At 47.3% G+C, this 19541-nt stretch overlaps 1 protein-coding gene across 1 annotated transcript in view; it reads right to left on the bottom strand.

The window, feature by feature from the left end:
* LOC144144546 (metabotropic glutamate receptor 2-like) overlaps positions 1-17990 on the bottom strand; it is a 47557-nt gene extending 29567 nt beyond the window's left edge. Inside the window, exons 1-2 of the mRNA XM_077676056.1 lie at positions 17823-17990; positions 1062-1160 (exon numbers count right to left, since the gene is read on the bottom strand). Coding sequence (XP_077532182.1) covers positions 1062-1131 — 70 coding nt within the window. The 5' untranslated portion in view covers positions 1132-1160; positions 17823-17990. The remainder of the gene's footprint in view (positions 1-1061; positions 1161-17822) is intronic.
* Between the last annotated feature and the right edge of the window lie 1551 nt (positions 17991-19541).

Below are 19541 nucleotides of genomic sequence, written 5' to 3'. Positions count from 1 at the left end.
TTAGTTAGTTAATTAATTGATTAGTCAGTTAAATGTTAGTTAGCTGGTTGGTTAGTTAGTTAGTTAGTTAGTTAAAAAGTTAGTTAGCTAGCTGGTTAGTTAGTTAAATAATTGATTAGTCAGTTAAAATGTTAGTTAGCTGGTTAGTTAGTTAGTTCGTTAAAAGTTAGTTAGCTAGCTGGTTAGTTAGTTAATTATTTGATTAGTCAGTTAAAATGTTAGTTAGCTGGTTAGTTAGTTAGTTAGTTAAAAAGTTAGTTAGCTAGCTGATTAGTTAGTTGATTAATTGATTAGTCAGTTAAAAAGTTAGTTAGCTGGTTAGTTAGTTAGTTAGTTAGTTAGTTAGTTAGCGCCTTTTATTCTAATATACAGGTGCAAGTGGCATGATGCCCCAAAGCCACCTTTTTTTCGCGTTTTCGCATTGTGTTTTGCTTGATGCTCTTAATTCTTACATAAATTCTCTTGCCACGGTCGTTGTGGTGACGTTATTTTTTGCACTGTTCATTTTGCTTGACTTGTTGATGAATACATATCATTTGACTAGTTATTGCATAACTATAGTTCGTTATTTTGTCATAATTTTCTCTACAAGCCCACCTTACCCAATGCCCTGCAAGGTACTTCGAATAAATAAATAAATAAATAAATAAATAAATAAATAAATAAATAAATAGCAAGGCTTGTTAGTAGAGAATGTAGGTGAAAGTGCTCATAACATGGCTAGTACAGCAAAAAAATTCGGCAGTGACATTGCTTTTTTTTAACTTGAAGCAGTCAGCCATATAAATGATTAACGCTAGTATTTTAATAAACATAAAATATATTTATGTCGTGTGTCCAATGAAGCATGGGACAACAATAAATTCATGACTAAACAATTTTCCTGTTCCATACCAAGAAGGTATCGCTTACGTAACACTTGGTAATGCGTACACGCTATCAGCGGGTACATTTGGTTATCCGGTGTCTGATTACGTTTCGTGGACTCTAAACACTGCGACTTGAGCCACGCTGTATGCACAAACAATTCTTCCTGTCTGTAGCATCGTTCTAGAGCTCACCAGCTGTGAGGAGAAGAGTCCGTGCAGCCGCAGCGGGATACTCCGTGGCACGACGTGGACATCGCCGCATGTCCTTCCAGTCCTACGAGGCTCGCAGGCCTGCGGCAACCCACGAGACACCAGACATCCGCTCGTTATTTTTCCCGACTTTTAATATTTCGCACGTCTTACAAATCAACAGTCCTTCTGAGTTCTTCGTGGATAAACTCGACGACAGACACCCCTGTCCCACCCTGTCCTCAGCGCCTTACTCCATCTGCCCAATACCACCTTCTGTGGGACTGCCCCCACAAACCTACACAGCCGCACAATGACATTCGAGTCGTTGACTGTTGCGGCAAGCCCGCAAGAGCAACGAGAACCGGCGGCCCGCATCATCAGGGCTCTCAGACGCTTCCTGGGCCGAGGCGGCTGATTCATCCCCACCATCTATATATATATATATATATATATATATATATATATATATATATATATATATATTGCCCATTTATCTTCCCGCTGACTACTTTTACACCATTTGCGGAGCGTGCAGGACTCACTCTTGTTTTTGATCTTGTGTTTGCTTGTGTGCCTCTTGTTACGTGTTTTCGTGCTGCCTTTTCGTCCGTGTTCTTTCCCCTTCCCTCACCTTCCACCTTTCTAGCCAATCGGAATGCCTCGATTCGCCACCAGGTGGCCGATTCATGTTGACGTGCGGTGCATGGGCTCCCGTTTAATCCCGCCCAATCTTCGGCTAAATCTGCCATCCGGTGGATTTTCTGGCACCGCTCGATTCCTCTCGATGAACGCCATCTAACAAGCCTACACTGAAGTCGGTGAGTGGACCCCGTGAAATTTTACGACGAGTTGAAATTCTGAAGCGAGGATTGCCACGCCAAGTATAGAATCCACGAGCGGCCATAGCAGCCACCGGCACGTGCACCGGAGCCCGCCGTGGCCGATCGCCACGTGCCCGCTCCCCCGCCTCCCATCACCCCTGAGGAACGCTATCGCGCTGCAGCGATGGAGGTCGTCGTAGACGGCGAAGAGATCCCCCCCGAGGAACTCGCAAGCGAGGAATGGGCCGAAATTCGGCGCAAGCAACGAGCCTTGACCCTAAAGAGGACCGCAACCTCCGGAAATGCCAGCACGTCGCCCGAAGTGGTCTCATCGAATACCCGCAAAAGCCGGCCGCTGCGTCGTCGAGGTGTGCACCGATGGAGCGCTTGCCGGAGACCGACATCAAAATTGTCCTACGACCACGAGGAGGGCTCGATGTACGGTCGGTGGCGCCGGCAACTATCGCCAATGCCATTTCTAAATCGGCACCAGTCCCCCTGAGTCCAGAAGATCAAGTTCGGGTGCACCAAAACTCCAACTACATTCTGATCAGTACCCCCGACCATCAGCGAGCGCGCAATTTCGCAAACATCAAATCCCTTGTTCTCAACAACAAGCAGTATGAAATCTCTACGCACGTCTCAGCCCCCGCCAACACGGTGCTGGGAATTATTTTCAAAATTCCCGAAGACGATACTCCCGAAGAAATAACTCGGAACGTGGTCGACTTCAACCCAGACCTGCCCATCTTATCGGTCAAACGACTGGGAAGCACAGACGCCGCTCAAATCTTATTCGACGGATACAAGGTTCCGTTTTGGATCCGGTACGGCTACACCACGTACCGCTGCACACCATTCCGGCACAAAACAGAAGCTTGCACGCAGTGCTGGCAGCGAGGACACAGGCCTGACGTCAGCCCGAACCCAACGACCAGGTGCCCCAAGTGCGGCATCACCAACCCCAGTGAGGGACACCCGTGCAAGCCTAAGTGCATTGTGTGCGAGGGAGCCCACCTCACGGGGTCCGCAGAGTGCCCGCAGCGCTTCAAGCCACGTCGCCCCCTGCCGCCGCCAGAAACAACGAAGGACCGGAACGAAAAAGAAGACGCCCCGCTGAACGCTCGAAGCCAGCAAGATTGGCCCGCCCTTCCGGGCCGCGAACCCCCCAGGACGCAGACCCCGGAAAGAGGAAGAGCCCCGTCGAGATCGCTGTCCAAACACAAGGCAAGATCTCCATCGGCCGGCCGCTCCAAACCCAACTCCAAGAGGTGGGCCAACGTTCTGTCGACGGCCGAAAACGAGAAGTCGGTAAGCTTCGATGGCGGGGCCTCCCACCCCAGTCCCTCTTCCCAGCCCCCTCTAAACTTCCATAAACAGCTAATAGATGAGCTAGCCAACATAAGAGCAGAAATGGCAGCTCTTAGGAAAGAAAATAATGACCTCAAACAGGAACTCCTCAGGGTCCGCCGCCAAAACGCAGCAATCTCCCAACCGAATTCCACCGATCAAGAACCTGCCTCCCCCGCACCCAAAAAACGAGCGATTGCGGCAGCCTCCGTACAAATCCCCAATCCGGTAGAAGAGTCCCCGCAGCAGCAGGAACTTGACCGTAAAATAATCGCTCTTGGGAGAAGTAACGCTGAACTGCACGAGCACATTACCACCATGCAGAATAGTATAGAATCATTCCGATCCGAAGTGAACTTGTACAGATCGGAACTACACAGCTTCATGCAAGATATAATGAACAGGCTCGGTATAGCTCCCAATCTCATGCCTCAACCCGAAGCACACAATGGCTCGCAGTAACAATAAAAATTACAACCCCATTAAGGTCTGGCAGTGGAATTGCCGAGGGTACAAACGCAAAAAGCATAATTTACACATGTATCTGCAAAGCCTAGACTCCCCCCCAGAAATTATAGCCCTACGGGAGACAAACGCCATTGTCAAATTGCCGGGTTACAGGGCATTTCAAAGTGCGACGGACCTGAAAACGGCGGTCCTCGTAGAGAGGCATATACCAGCCTACAGGAGTCAATTTGACAGCGTTGTCATCCCCCACGACTTAATTACGGTCCTCCCAAGCAAAAGGCGAGCGGAAAGACTTTATATTCTAAACGTATATAGCACCCCTAAATCTAAGACAGACCGCTTCAACCACCTATTCTCGCTCACGAGGAAGGAGGTGGGCCCACATGCACTGCTCATAGTTGGAGATTTTAATGCTCCTCACACGGCCTGGGGATACCCAACCTGTGAGCCAAAGGGACGAGACCTCTGGGAACGAATACAGACACACCATTTTACGTTAGGGAATGGCATTCACACCCCTACACGAATCGGAAACAGCGCACAACGCGACACCACCCCGGATCTCACTCTCTCACTGCACACAAACAGGGTAACATGGGGAGTCACCGAAGAAACACTAGGCAGCGACCACCTCATAATCGAGATAGTGACTATAACCAAACACAAAATCACTCAAACGCTCAGACAAAAAACTATGACTGACTGGGATGAATTTAGAACGGTCCGAGAATGCAACGGCAACCATGCGGATGAGTGCGCAAGCCCGGAATACATTGGGGACATAAACGAATGGACACAACAGCTACTTGCAGACATAAAAGCAGTCACGAAGGACCTCGATCCGCTTATTCCTTCCGATATCGTAGACTCCCGTCTCAATCACCTTTGGGAGGCGTACCGAGGAATCCAAAAACGATGGCGCAGAAATAAAAGCAATCGCAAATTGCGGCTAAAACTGTCCCGTCTGCAGACGGAGATTGAAGCGCACGCGGTCACTCTCTCGCACTCCCAATGGGACCAGATCTGCGACCAGATGCAAGGAAACTTTGGAATGAAGAAGACATGGCAGATAATTAGACACCTCCTCGAACCTGATCAGAACAAGACAGAACAGAGAAACCGCATAACCAAAATCATCCACACATACTCAGGCTCTGACGATGAACTTATAGCAGAAATAAAAGACATGTACCTCCCCATAGGACCCAAGATCGAACTACCCTCGTACATGGGTCACCCAAACAGCGAGATGGACAGGGACATAACTGAAGCCGAGGTACGATTGGCGATTCGCAAACTTAGGTCCAATTCGGCCCCAGGTCCTGACCACATTTCGAACCGGGCGTTACGAAACTTGGACGATTCCTCAATCACCGCAATCACTGCTTTTCTCAACACATGCTGGAGAACGGGGCGAATTCCGGAATCGTGGAAGCATGCCAAGGTTATTCTAATCCCCAAGCCAAATAAACCACTTACAATCGAACACCTCCGCCCCATTTCCCTCACGTCGTGCTTAGCAAAACTCATGGAACACGTAATCCTAGCCCGGCTCACAACACACATGAACGACACGGAACAATTCCCCCACACGATGATTGGCTTCAGGCCTGGTCTTTCAACTCAAGATATACTCATACAGCTATCAGAACAAATTATCAAACCATCCACCGGCCTAGACACATCGGTGATACTGGCCCTGGACCTGACAAAAGCATTTGACAACGTCTCGCACGAGGCCATAATGTCGGGTCTGGGATCGATCAATCCGGGTGAGAGAACCTACAATTACATCAGGGACTTTTTGTCAAACCGGACAGCCGCCATACATCTAGACAGCCTTGTCTCAGATACATTCCCGCTAGGCAGTCGTGGCACTCCGCAAGGAGCCGTACTGTCACCATTACTCTTTAACCTTGCAATCATAGACATGCCGAAGAAATTAGCACGGATCCCCCACCTGTACCACAGCCTCTACGCAGACGATATTACCCTCTGGATGAACCAGGGGAGTGATGGGAACATTGAAGAAACACTGCAAAGAGGCATAGAGGTAGTGGTGGAGGAGGCCAGGAGAGCGGGTTTGGCCTGCTCTCCGGCAAAGTCTGAGCTACTTGTTATTCCCCCGAACCAGAAAAAATGGCTTCACTCCAGCATCAAACTCCATATTGAAGGTAGAGAGATCCCGGAGGTCCCGGCCGTCAAAGTCCTAGGGCTGCACATACAATCCACTAGACTAAATCACAAATTTATCCAAACAATAGAACGGCACATAAACCAAACCATTGGTTTGCTCAAAAGGGTCACCAATAGGAACTCAGGTTTGACCGAGCAGAACAGGGTTCGCCTAATCCAAGCCTTCGTCGTGAGCAGAATACTTTACTCGATTCCATACCTTAAACTAACAGCTGCCGAAACCAACAAAATTGATGCCCTCATTAGACGCGCCTACAAGGCAGCATTACGTCTTCCCCCCGGCACGTCCACTGCCAAACTGGAAGGGTTAGGCCTTCACAGCAAGGCCAGCGAACTAGTTGAAGCCCACCTAATGGGACAGTACGAACGCCTCGCTCGCACACCCACAGGGAGATACATACTCAGCAAACTAGGAATAGGATATCACACACTATATCAGGACGCGAAAACAGTTCCCCCTAGTATTCACTCTCATATTGTAGCCAAACCGCTTCCCCGCAACATGCACCCCACGTACCACTCCGAGCGCAGGAAACAACGAGCCCGCGCCCTGCACAAGAAGTATAAAAATGATCCGCAAGTCGTGTACGTCGACGCGGCAGAGTACAGACACAAGGAGGCTTTCACCGCAATCGCCGTACAAAATTACCCCAACACCAGCATTCTCGATTCTATAACAGTCCGGACGCCCATCCCAGAACCGGCGGAAGAGGCAGCAATAGCGCTCGCCCTTTCACTCACCCCCACACCCGCAACGATCATTACCGATTCTAAAACTGCTCTCCAAAATTTTGCCGCTGGTCGTATATCCCCAACGGCGCTCAAAATTTTGCTCAGGAACCCCCCGCAATACCCAGTACAACTGATCTGGACCCCCGCGCATTCTGGGCTCGAGGGAAACGAGGCGGCCCATGACCTAGCCCGAGGATTTACTATCCGGGCAGGGCCGAACCCGTATCCTTACCACGGAGCCCGGTCCGCGCGGAACCGTCTGATCGGTTTTCACGATATTACCAGTGGTAATTACCACCTACTACCTCCTCTCCCGCCGGATCTATCCTCGGGCGGACAAATCCCTGACCTTAGAGCAAAGCCACGTCTGGCGCCAACTCCAGACTGGAGTCTTTCCCAATCCGGCCACCATGACCCATGTCCACCCCAGCCTCTATCCCACCTCGGCGTGCCCTTTATGTGGCGCCCATGCCAACCTGGCCCACATTATGTGGGCATGCCCCCAGGACCCCTTTCCCGAAATACCCTCTGAGGAGAGGTGGGAGGCCTCGCTTCGCAGCCCCGACCCGGACCTACAGGTCCGCCTGGTCAAGAGGGCGGAAGAGGTCGCCAGAAGGCGCCAGCCTATGGCCACCACGGGACCCCCAACCTAAGCCAAGGAGAAGACGTCCAGGACGGGGCGGGCCTTCGGCCCGTTACCTGCCACCATTCGGACTTCGATTCTCCTCGAGACACTTCCTCAAAATAAAGTTTATCTCTCTCTCTCTCTCTCGGAATGCCTCACTTGCTCAAACTGTTTGAAACACCCCTCACCCGCGACCTCTCCTGCAGGGATGAGGGAAGTAACCCTCCCTCACAGAAGTTTCTGTATAAAGATGCAATGTGAGAAATTAAAATACAGCCCTGAAGAAAGAGTTTCTAACTCCGAAACTGTTGGCAACAAAAACGGGAAACGTGTCAGTCGACTTCTTTCACTATTTTTATACTGGCCCATCGAACCTCATGATCTCTCTCTCTCTCTCTCTCTCTCTCTCTCTCTATATATATATATATATATATATATATATATATATATATATATATATATATATATATATATATATATATATATATATATATATATATATATATATATATATATATATCTGTCTGTCTACATCTGTCTCAACATTGTTTATCTCTAAGTGCAGAATATTTTGCGAAAATAATCCTACCTAGCAATGTTTTGGGTCATCTTTTGCCACAGCCAAGAAACGAAGCGGAGGGAAAGGACAGTACGCGCAGGCGCAGTCTACCCGCTGTCGTTGAGGGGGAGGACAAGTTATTTCTTCAGCGTTATGGCGTCTTCAGCATTGGGTTCAGAGTTGCTTCGTTTTTCAGCAATATATCCCTTGGTGAACAGAGATTTTAGTCACGATCTGTGGAGGATGGATAGCCTGATTTACGAATATGTGGATTATTGTATACTTGGTGATGTTAAAAAGTGACAACTGTACACAAGCCAGCAGGGATGATGTGGCAAGTACTCAAAGGGTATGGACGCGGGCTGTGTGTTAATAATGTCCAGTTGCCGAGTGACGATGAACTGCAATTTCTTGACTTGCAACTATGGTACAGCGGTAACTGCGTTTGCTGGTGAAAAAAAAGCCAGAAACTGGGATAGAGTTGCCTGGTCCTCAAAAAAGAAAAAGTAGCCGGGAAATTGCCGAAAGTAGCCTGAAAAGTCGTCACCTTCAAGTCAGACTTTGGTTAGAACCAGAGAAATCGCCATTTTCGGCAAGGCACTGCTAGTTGTCTTTCTATAATGCCAAAAAAAAGCCTGAAAATTTGTAAACCAGAAGCTTATATCCGAAATCTTATTCTGACAAAATCTCCAGTTGAAATCAATAGTTGCTATGGAAAGGGAAGCAACAGTTCTTGATTACATTCTATGGAAAAAGCGAAAAATGTATTATTTTCCGTAAAATGTTACGAAACAAATACGAAACGAATGTCGCGCATCAGTAGATTGGTAATTCGTGAAATGACTGTTTTTTTTATGTATTGAATGGCTAGGAACTACAGAATTATTGAATCACCACGGTGTCACAAATAGCATAAACTCCAAATTCACGCAAAAGAAATCAATAGAAAAACGCAATTTAACACTGAGAGCTCAGTTGTAGATATTTCCGTCTAATCTTTCCCATGTATACTTGAAATTAGGACCTCATCCATCGCTCTGCAGTGAATATCTGTCTTTTCCTCAATAAATATGTTGATGATGACTTCCACCACTTTTGTGGATGAGTTTTGAGCGACGCTGCCTTTTGGGCCTTCTTTTAGCCGCTTCCTTATCACCGCTTTTTGTCCCAAAAGCCTATTTTTATTGGCTTTCAAAGGCAAAAAGCAAATCATAAAATTGGCTTGCACATAGGATCTCTAATCACAGTATATTAGCTTTATGGGGTCTCTTAGGCACCACGTAAGGCTGGCCCAGTCTAAGTTGAAAACTAGGCCACTCTTCTTCAGCGTAAGATCTCGGAAGGGGCCAAAAATACATTAAAGGAGCACTAACACCAATTTTCGGCGTTAATATTATTGCACAGTTCGCTTCCTTCACTCAACAGAATACCCTGGCTGAAATATGAGCGGCCTGCGACGCGAAGAACATAATTCAATTGGATCTCATTTATCGCGCCGACGGAGCAGCGCGCGGAGCGGCACTCATCAAATTGACATAAGCGTGACATCACCCCGTAAAGCCAAAAGAAGTGACGCGACAGCGCTCGTCAAAAACTCGTGACGTCACTTCACGCGCGCGGCCCCATGAGCGGCGAGCGGGCGCAGCACCCTCTCAAGCGGGCGCCGGTGACGTCCGCACAAAGCGGTGAGGTCAGGCCGGGATTCTGTCATATGCGCCGTTCGGGATGAAAGCGCGGGAATTTGAAACAAACGATTTTCAGGACATTCAATGTAATTAACTATCGCGCGCTGAAGTATTTGAAGTGCTGTTTCAGGTTCGCCAGACCATTAAGCATCAATAAAAGTAATAAAAGTGTAACATAAAATTTTCGTGTCAGTGCTCCTTCAAGTCCCCAGCGCTCATATCAGCCGGAAAGCAGCACAGTAGCCGCACTAAAATTTACTTTCGGTTGCCACGAGCCTCAAAAATGGGTCAAATTTTTTTTTCAACGCATATGTTTATCGCAAAAAAACATTCAGCCGCGTATTTAAAATAAAGAAAACACTGCAAATACCATTTTTGTATTAATGTCTGGCTCAAATAGGCCTAATGTTTTCTTTTTGCTGAAAAATGTTGACAAGCATGGAAAGTGTTTCCAGATTTAGTCGTGTAGAAATGTTGTGTATACATAAACCTGTCGTTCAAGTATTATTTTAACTTGTACAGACAAACAGACAGACAGACAGACAGACAGACAGACAGACAGACAAACAGGTATACTTACTACTTTTTAGCCAGTTTTTGTTACACCGGTAGGAAAAATAAAATGCAAAATAAGCATGGTTTAAACTAGCTAGACGCGAATACTTGGCGGCGGTGTATCAGGTCGAGATACACTCTGTGCACGGCACCAGGGGAGCAACGTGAAGCGGGGGGAAAAGGAGAATCGCTCATGCACAGACAGACAGACAGACAGACAGACAGACGGACGGACGGACGGACGGACGGACGGACGGACGGACGGACGGACGGATGGACAGACAGACAGACAGACAGACAGACAGACGGACGGACGGACGGACGGACGGACGGACGGACGGACGGACAGACAGACAGACAGACAGACAGACAGACAGACAGACAGACAGACAGACGGACGGACGGACGGACGGACGGACAGACAAACAACAGACAGACAGACGGGCAGACGGGCAGACAGACAGGCACGATCCTGGACCTCGCGGCAGTGTTCCAAGTTCAACAGCAACAAAAGGGTCCAGTACATGACGCGAGCAGTGGAACGCAGGATTAACGAACCTCCTCTGTGTTTATTGTGGGAGGATCGAAAGAGAAGGGAAGAGCATGAAAGCGGGGCGGGGGACAGAAGAGGGGCATTTACGTGGCAGAAGACTATATAGCCTTTGGGCGACACTCGCAGCGAAGTCAGCAGATACGCGGCCAACTTTTTTGTGTGTGGGTAGGCTTCACTGTGAAACACTTCATGTGAAAAAGCCATCTTACAGACACCAAGCTATCATCAATCTTACTAAAGTTGGCTTCACTTCTAAATGCAAATAGATTGCTGGAAAGACATTTTCTCAGAGCAAATATACGTCATTTTATAACAATGTATGAAGCACCGGAGGCGAGAAGGTGGCCGAAGAGACGGGGCGTGCTGAAATGAGGAGAGGAACGGCTTTTCTCGGCCTAAGCGCGCAAATAAATAACGGGGGAGTTAGCCCATAACAGCTCCGCTGTAAAAATAAAAATAAAGACCCCATAGCCTTCATATCTCTAAATAACAACTTACGTTGCCCCTGCAAACATGTTCTTCAAGCAATGCGTATGTTTTTAGTGGTGACGCCGGCTTTAAAGGGGTCCGGTGCATAGTAGTCAATTAAGCCCTCCACACCGTGGTTGGGTCTTCGTGATGTTATCTTTCCCACATTGAACAAAAAACTAATTTACAAGCATCTGAAATTTTGTAGAGTCTGCTTTTTCACAATGCAGTGGTGTTGTGCTGTAAAAATGTTTTTTTCCAAAGGCGTGGTGTATAACAGCGAAGCCCAAACAGGCTTGGCGAGTAAAATATTTGGGAGTAAATGTTTTGGAGAAATGCTACGATTAATTAACCTACGTTAAGAGACCTCGACACGAAAAGCGTGAACACAGCTAAGAACGACTAAGGGTGCTAAGAAGTACTGTTCGGTGCACGATGAAATGTGCAAGTAACAGTGAGGAAGCAAAGAATGCCAAGATAACCAAAAAGAAGCCAGACAGAAGCGAATAAACGGAGGGGAATCATGGAATCGAAAACGTCAATAGAAATGTAAACGTCATAAAAATTTGATAAAGGTCGGTAATTTGAACCGCAAGACGAAGCCGTCTCAATTGGAAATAATGAAAGTTTGAACCAACGAAAGTGACGAAGAACAACAGCACACTGCGACAGGAAGCCGTAGGACATGCGAACAAGTATTTTTTTTTGTCCTTGAAGGCGATAGCCAGCACTCTTCGCTGTAACGAGTGAGTGGCGGAAGGCCTTCTCGGCGCCTTCTTCAGAACTGAAGAAGAGACGGGGGACATTCAATGCGGCTATGACTTCCACGGCGCGTGGCTGCACTGGTGCTTGGTCCTCGCAGCAGACGGCCTGAGGTTCTGCGCCTCTGGCCTGAAAAATGATGTCCTCGTCAGAGCGAACCACACACCACTACCTTGGCGTCCACATCGACGCCGTCCAGAAAGAAGGTAGGCAGGAGTGTGAATATATATGAAGAAAGAAAGCCCTCTTCCTGACTTCCTGAAACGTTAGTATGAAATTTCATTTGTTAAATGCTCTTCACGTGTATATATATATATATATATATATATATATATATATATATATATATATATATATATATATATATATATATATATATATATATACAGTGTAGCCCATTTATAACGAACCCACTTACAGCGATATAGCGGTTATAACGAAGTGATCTTGATTTCCCGTCCCAATTATAGCGGTCTTATAATAGTCCAGATATAGCGAAAAAGCGGTTTTAGCGAAGAAATTTCAGATTCCCGCTTACTTCGTTATAACCGGGCTACACTGTATATATATATATATATATATATATATATATATATATATATATATATATATATATATATAGTCAGCAGTCTACAACGCCAAAGGAGGCATAGGGGTGTGGTTAGGCTCTTTTCTTTTTCACTACGGTTAATGAAGTAAACATTTTTTTTAATATACAGAAGAAAGAAAGAAAGAAAAACCCGCGCCCAGAGTGGGGACCGAACCCACGCCTTTCGATTACATGTCGAATGCCTTACCAATTCGGCTATCTGGGCGACTGTGTTCTCCTTCACTTTCTGGGCTATTTATATTTACTAGAAGTGTATCTGACGCTTGAGGGTGGTAGCCAGCGCCACTCTGACTACACGGGGAGAAGGGGACCTTCTTTTCAACCCCCGGGGCGTGACTCGAACGTCTACAGCCTGTCATGAGCGGGTTACTGGCGGGAAGCCCTCTTATGCTACCTAGGCATCGAGGCTGCCAGAACCGAGACCCTCGCTAGGCTTTCGCAGAATAATATAGTAAGGAAATGAGGGGCTCGTTGAGGAAATACAGATAGGTCAGCAGTCTACAACGCCAAAGGAGGCATAGGGGTGTGGTTAGGCTCTTTTCTTTTTCACTACAGTTAATTAAGTAAACATTTTTTTTATTATACAGAAGAAAGAAAGAAAGAAAAACACGCGCCCAGAGTGGGGACCGAACCCACGCCTTTCGATTACATGTCGAATGCCTTACCAATTCGGCTATCTAGGCGACTGTGTTCTCCTTCACTTTCTGGGCTATTTATATTTACTAGAAGTGTATCTGACGCTTGAGGGTGGTAGCCAGCGCCACTCTGACTACACGGGGAGAAGGGGACCTTCTTTTCAACCACCGGGGCGTGACTCGAACGTCTACAGCCTGTCATGAGCGGGTTACTGGCGGGAAGCCCTCTTATGCTACCTAGGCATCAAGGCTGCCTAGTGAAAAAGAAAAGAGCCTAACCACACCCCTATGCCTCCTTTGGCGTTGTAGACTGCTGACCTATCTTTCTGTATTTCCTCAACGAGCCCCTCATTTCCTTACTATATTATTCTGCGAAAGCCTAGCGAGGGTCTCGGTTCTGGCAGCCTTGATGCCTAGGTAGCATAAGAGGGCTTCCCGCCAGTAACCCGCTCATTACAGGCTGTAGACGTTCGAGTCACGCCCCGGGGGTTGAAAAGAAGGTCCCCTTCTCCCCGTGTAGTCAGAGTGACGCTGGCTACCACCCTCAAGCGTCAGATACACTTCTAGTAAATATACCTAAATAGCCCAGAAAGTGAAGGAGCACACAGTCGCCCAGATAGCCGAATTGGTAAGGCATTCGACATGTAATCGAAAGGCGTGGGTTCGGTGCCCACTCTGGGCGCGTGTTTTTCTTTCTTTCTTTCTTCTGTATAATTAAAAAAATGTTTACTTAATTAACCGTAGTGAAAAAGAAAAGAGCCTAACCACACCCCTATGCCACCTTCGGCGTTGTAGACTGCTGACCTATCTTTCTGTATTTCCTCAACGAGCCCCTCATTTCCTTACTATATATATATATATATATATATATATATATATATATATATATATATATATATATATATATATCTGTTGCCTGCATCAACGAGCCCCTCATTTCCTTACTATATATATATATATATATATATATATATATATATATATATATATATATATATATATATATATATATATATATATATATATATATATATATTCCTGCAAAAAAAATGCAATCTGACCTCATTCGGCACTATAAAACACCGTTAAAACGCCAAACAGCACTGGCAATCAGGACTGCAACTTTGATATGTGTCCTTACGGAATCCCTCGTCCCGTACGTCTCTGTTCTACAAAATATATATATATATATATATATATATATATATATATATATATATATATATATATATATATATATATATATATATATATATATATATATATATATATATATCTGTTGCCTGCATGAATGGGTATGTTGGGAAGAGGAGGGGGCAGGTGTTTATTTACAAAAGGTCGAAGGATATACGCCAGCGGGCCTCGTTTTTCTTCATTTCCGCCTTCGTCGACGCCTCAATATTGCAACGCGACATTTCGCAAATACGCAAGGCAAATTTTATTTATATGCGTGTGTTTTACAGGTTAAGCAAATATGTGCGGGAATCTGAGGCGCGAGTATTTTCGTGATTTGAGTTTCAAGGCCGATATACTTGCTACTTTTTAGCCGGATTTTGTTACTCCGGTGGGCAAAAAAATGCAAAATTATCATGGTTTAAACTACTAAGACGCGAATACTACGGCGGCGGTGTATCAAATCAAGATACGATGTGTGCACGGCTCCAGGGGAGCAACACGAAATGGGGGAAAAGGCGAATCGCTCCCTCACTTCCACCTGGTGCATGGTTCCGGCACTGTTAGGACAGCATGTACGAAAACGAAAAAACAAGAATGAACATTAAATGATAGTAGAGAGTGCGATGAGAGGGCGCTCCCGGAAATGTATATTGGAATGCTGGTATTGATTGCAGTTGCTAGGTTTTATCCATGATAACATGTTGCTGTCACATTTTTGTTAGTTTCATTGTTTTTGCAAAGCCGTCGGCCTTGTGAGTAAAATAAATCAGCAAATAAATTAATACCCAAATAAACGCTGCGCGCATATTTACACCGAAGAACTGTTCGTTAAACCTTCTAACGATGCGGTTCAAGATTTTTTTTTCCAGGAATAAAGCTTGCATGCTGTTGTGACATGGTGCGTTCCAGTTTCAGTGTCTCACTTAAACTACAGGGTAAGGGAAAAAAAGGGAAAAAAATTTATGCTCCCTACAAAAACAAAAACAACCTAATAAGAGACTCCTCCACCGTGGTTGGTGGAAGAAGGCTTGGCAGTACTCATCTCGAAGGCCTCTGAAAGTAAGGGGACAATCGCCCCCGATGGCTCCCACCCATTAGTTTTGCAACTGGTCCAGAAATAAGAGGTTGATCGTATACGATGGCGCAAACATTAAACATTGTTTTGATGAGTTCCGGTTGTGCTCTACTAACGTGTGCGATGGCTTACGGCGTTTTCGTGCATGGGCGACATGAAGGCGCTTATATGGTTCTCGCCGCGTCGTTTCGGCCAAAGAAATGTTGCTTTAGGAACGTGTCGTTTCTATGTTGGCTTTCTCTAAGTTGCTTATGGTTATGTAGGGTTCGGGCTCTTCTCGAAAGAAAAAAAAATGATAGAAGTTCGCTGAAGTTACGTTTGAAAATCTAAAAAGGCTACTTAAGCCCGGAATACCTCGAAGATGATTTGTTTTCTGTGGTGCGTTCGTTACACTTTGGCGCCGTGAATCGTCCCAGAATCGTCCTGCGCTCCCGACATTCTCTGCACTGCTATCGTGCACTGCCCGCGTTGTCGAATTCACTCGCGCAAATAACAAAGCCAAAATGTTGTTATTATACTCTCACTTCTTCCACATACGCATCTGCTTCACTGGTTTTCCTCACATGAAGTTCATCATTACGCTGTTACGCTGACGTTACGCTGAAGTTCATGTTACGAGAGATTTCAGATACAAACATGCGACGCATGTTGCACGTTCTTTGTTTGGCATGAAAACACATTATTTATATAGCAATTGCAGTAAACTTTCGTTACGGGCACTCCATGTTCGTTCTGACGCCGCCAACATACCTACGCTAGCTGTCTGTTAAAGAAAATCTTCTGAGGGGTATTAATTCGGCATTTTCAATTGTAAATTGTTTCTACTTAAACACGATCGCAGATTAGAAGCACAAACACTGAAAGAGTAGTGGTTTCAAAAGAAATACTGGGTATTGATATAATAACTGGGGTGTTAAATCTCCCGCTGGGTATGCGCCATTCATCATAATCATCATGAAAGCACCCCTGTCATTAAAGTTATCGTCCCCGCGAAGGGCAGCCATGGCCCAGGTCTGCCTTGCGTCGTTCTTCCGCTATATTTTTTGGTGCGCTTACTGGAAGTAATGAAAAGCCGACGAACTCTAACCAACGGAGGATTGCTACACCTTGTACCCAGGCCTGAATCTGAGGTGTTCCGTCTCAGCGAAGTTGGGATAGCCGAGAAACCTTGGCGTGTCACGTCTGCCCCATGCGAGGAGGCAGCAAGGCCCGGTGGAGAACCATCCGAACCGTACAATGAGCTGACAAGAAGCAGGAAAACGGTCTCGTCAGGAGTGGAAAAACAAACGGAAGGCAAGCACAAAGCCGGCATGAGAACACCACTAGACTTCCTGCGCAACAGCTACCGTTTCACCAAAATATTAGGACTTGCAAGACATCGACTTCGCCACAATAACTGCAAGGCTAAAGGACTACAACCTTCGGAGGCAGCTGGACCCACAGTTTGGTTGTCGTCCGCATTACATTGGCGGCCCTTGGCTGTCGTGATATCTGCACGGCGGCGCAAGCACCGGTGGAGACGTAAGAGGGGATAGCATTCCCTGACCGCGTCGCAAGGATTGACCTTATGGACAGAAAAAACAATGTTGGGATTACGGATTTATTGTACACCCATCGATTATCTCGGGGGCGGGAGGATGTTAAATCTCCCGCTGGGTATTCGGCATTCATCATAATCATCATGAAAGTACCCCTGTCATTAAAGTGATCGTCCCCGCGAAGGGCAGCCATGGCCCAGGTCTGCCTTGCGTCGTTCTTCCGCTATATGGGGAAAGTCGGTAAGCCAAAGCGTAAACAAAATTTCCCTTACAAAAACCTGGAAATGGAATTTGCAGATAAGTGAAAGAATGTACGCCTCTTTTTTAATTAAGTGAATAAATACCAACGGTAAGCTCTAAACTATAAAATATAGCCTAACTGGCTACAAAAACGCGCTCATTCTGGTATCAGAACGTATACTAGAACAAAGGTGTCCAGTTTCGGTTTACATCATACATGCAAAAGCCCATGGTGTGACACATGCGCTCAAACCTCGTGAGCATACGGGCAAGGCAGTCAGTCACTTCTCATTTCCGCGGCCATCGGTCAGCACTTGTAATAGACCGAGCGACGCAGCTTTATCCCCCAGCAAGAGCGAAGAAAAGGCCCAACATCGAAAGACGTGCCTGCTACTCGTTCAACTCTTCGAAGCCACGTAGGCAGTAATAGAAGTTGAGCAGCTAGTTAGCCGAAGTAAATGGGCCTCGCCGTGTGGTGCGGCATTCAGCGGATAACTTCACTCGGGTCACATAGTCAGACAGTGGGTTCACGCTCAAGATAAGGACAGAGCTGACATTGGACGCAGCACAGAGCAACACCCTCGTCCATAAGGTCAGCCTGCAGCAGTTGGCTCTCTGCGCGCTTCTTGCCTCAGTGCTGCGTCTTAGTATACGCCGCGTTCCCTTCGCATATATCTCTGGCCGGTCCAAAGACTCAAACAGTTCCAACTCGCCTCGCCGAAGAAGGGGTTCTTCAGGGAGCTGCACGGGACTCTGGACGGGCAGTGCACGAGGCGCGCCAACCACGGCGCTGGTCCCCGGAGGATCCAGGCGCAGTCTCCTGCTTCTTGGGTGTCCGGCTGCGACAGTGGCGACCGGAGGTTTCAGCTTCAGGGCCGCTCACGGGACCGTGCTCGCCGAAGGGGCGCTCGGGTCGCGCGACGCGCGTGCAGCCGGCTCCGCCTCCCCAAGAAAGAAGCCACTTGATCGAAGCAGCAGCCGCTCATTGCGCCTGATATACGCGCCGGACACGCCGCCGGCCACTCGCGCGACACGCCGAGTCCCTCTCGGAACGTGCGCCGTCCGCTGGCGCGAAAGATCACGCCGTGGCGCTTTAACTGAACGACCGCCACTTGTGGTAACCCGGCCGCTAGGCACAGTTTGTGAGACATAGATCGAGTACGTGGGAGCAAGCTGGCTACCGGAGGATTATGTCACGTGTGCTTCTACCTTTATGCGACTGTAACTTATACCTTTATTCCCGCGCCGCTCAGCATAGAACTCAACATTGACTCTGCACTAACGGCGCTTTGCTAGGTTGCGTGCTTGTCCCATTTTACAGCGAAGCTGTATATGGCACGGATTTTGGGTCTTTCGTGTCCGTGGACTTTTCCGTGGACTTTGTTCGGCACCCGCACCGCGAGTGCCGAACAAAGGAGAATGATAGTACAGTGGAGCAGAAAGAGAGCTCCGAAAAGGGTACACGCGATTGCAATACGCTCCACGCGTGTGTCGAATTACGCATGCAACACTATCATAGTTGTCGTTTCAATAATAAAAAAAAAACTCCTCGAGGCACTTAATTCTGCTTACTTGCTCTGAAAGCGAAAGCCAAGCGATACTTATCAAAGACTTCTTTATTGCTACATCGTGTTTTCGTATCTTCTTCACTTTCGTTCTGCGTCCATCTACCGCCTACGGACGCAGCCTGCTACCCCTTAAGAGCAGCTTAGGCAACCACCGCAGTTTTAAATAACACAGGTGTAGCGTCTCAATCCCCGGACACAGCCCCCTTCCCCCCCTCCCCCCAATCCGAGGAAGTGGCGATAACACTTCTGCTTAGCCAAAGCGACGTCAAAATTACCCTAATAGACTCGCAGCAGCCCTGCTGCAACTTTACAAATGATCGATTGCGCGTCACAACACTTTGCATAATCAATCATAGACCACCGATCAGAAACCACAATCAGTATCCAACAATTGCACTATTTCTAGTTCATCCGCCTCACCGGTTGTTGTGGGTTCGGCGCAATACGCTCCCCGCTCACAATGCAGCGGGCAGGGCTTGTCACCCTATACGTCTATTCCTTGGTTGCTGCCAATGTTAACAACCGGTCCATCAGAAAACTTTCTCCAACGGAAGGACGCTCTGCGTCGCGCAACACGTGCCCTCATGCCCCCGTGTGGAACGGACCTCCCCAGTAGACTTGCTCGCTGGGAAGAGGTTTTGCTGCGCAGACTTCGCGTTGGAGTGGCGCTTTCACCTGCTGTGGCCCGGGCGTGGCCACCACGCTATACCATATCCGGTCCGTTCGATGACACCTGCCCCTCCTGCACAGCTCCTGCCGAACAAGCTGATGCGGACCGTCTAATATGGGCGTGTCCTTCACTGGACTCAGCCAGAAGGCGGCACCTGAAACACCTGAGAGGCACAGGCCTCCACCCTGGAAGAT

The sequence above is a fragment of the Haemaphysalis longicornis genome, unplaced genomic scaffold (assembly GCF_048455015.1).
Source record: "Haemaphysalis longicornis isolate Haplotype H1 unplaced genomic scaffold, Haemaphysalis longicornis Haplotype H1 scaffold_7, whole genome shotgun sequence".
NCBI classification, from domain to species: domain Eukaryota; kingdom Metazoa; phylum Arthropoda; class Arachnida; order Ixodida; family Ixodidae; genus Haemaphysalis; species Haemaphysalis longicornis.
This window is presented reverse-complemented; position numbering and strand designations above follow the sequence as displayed.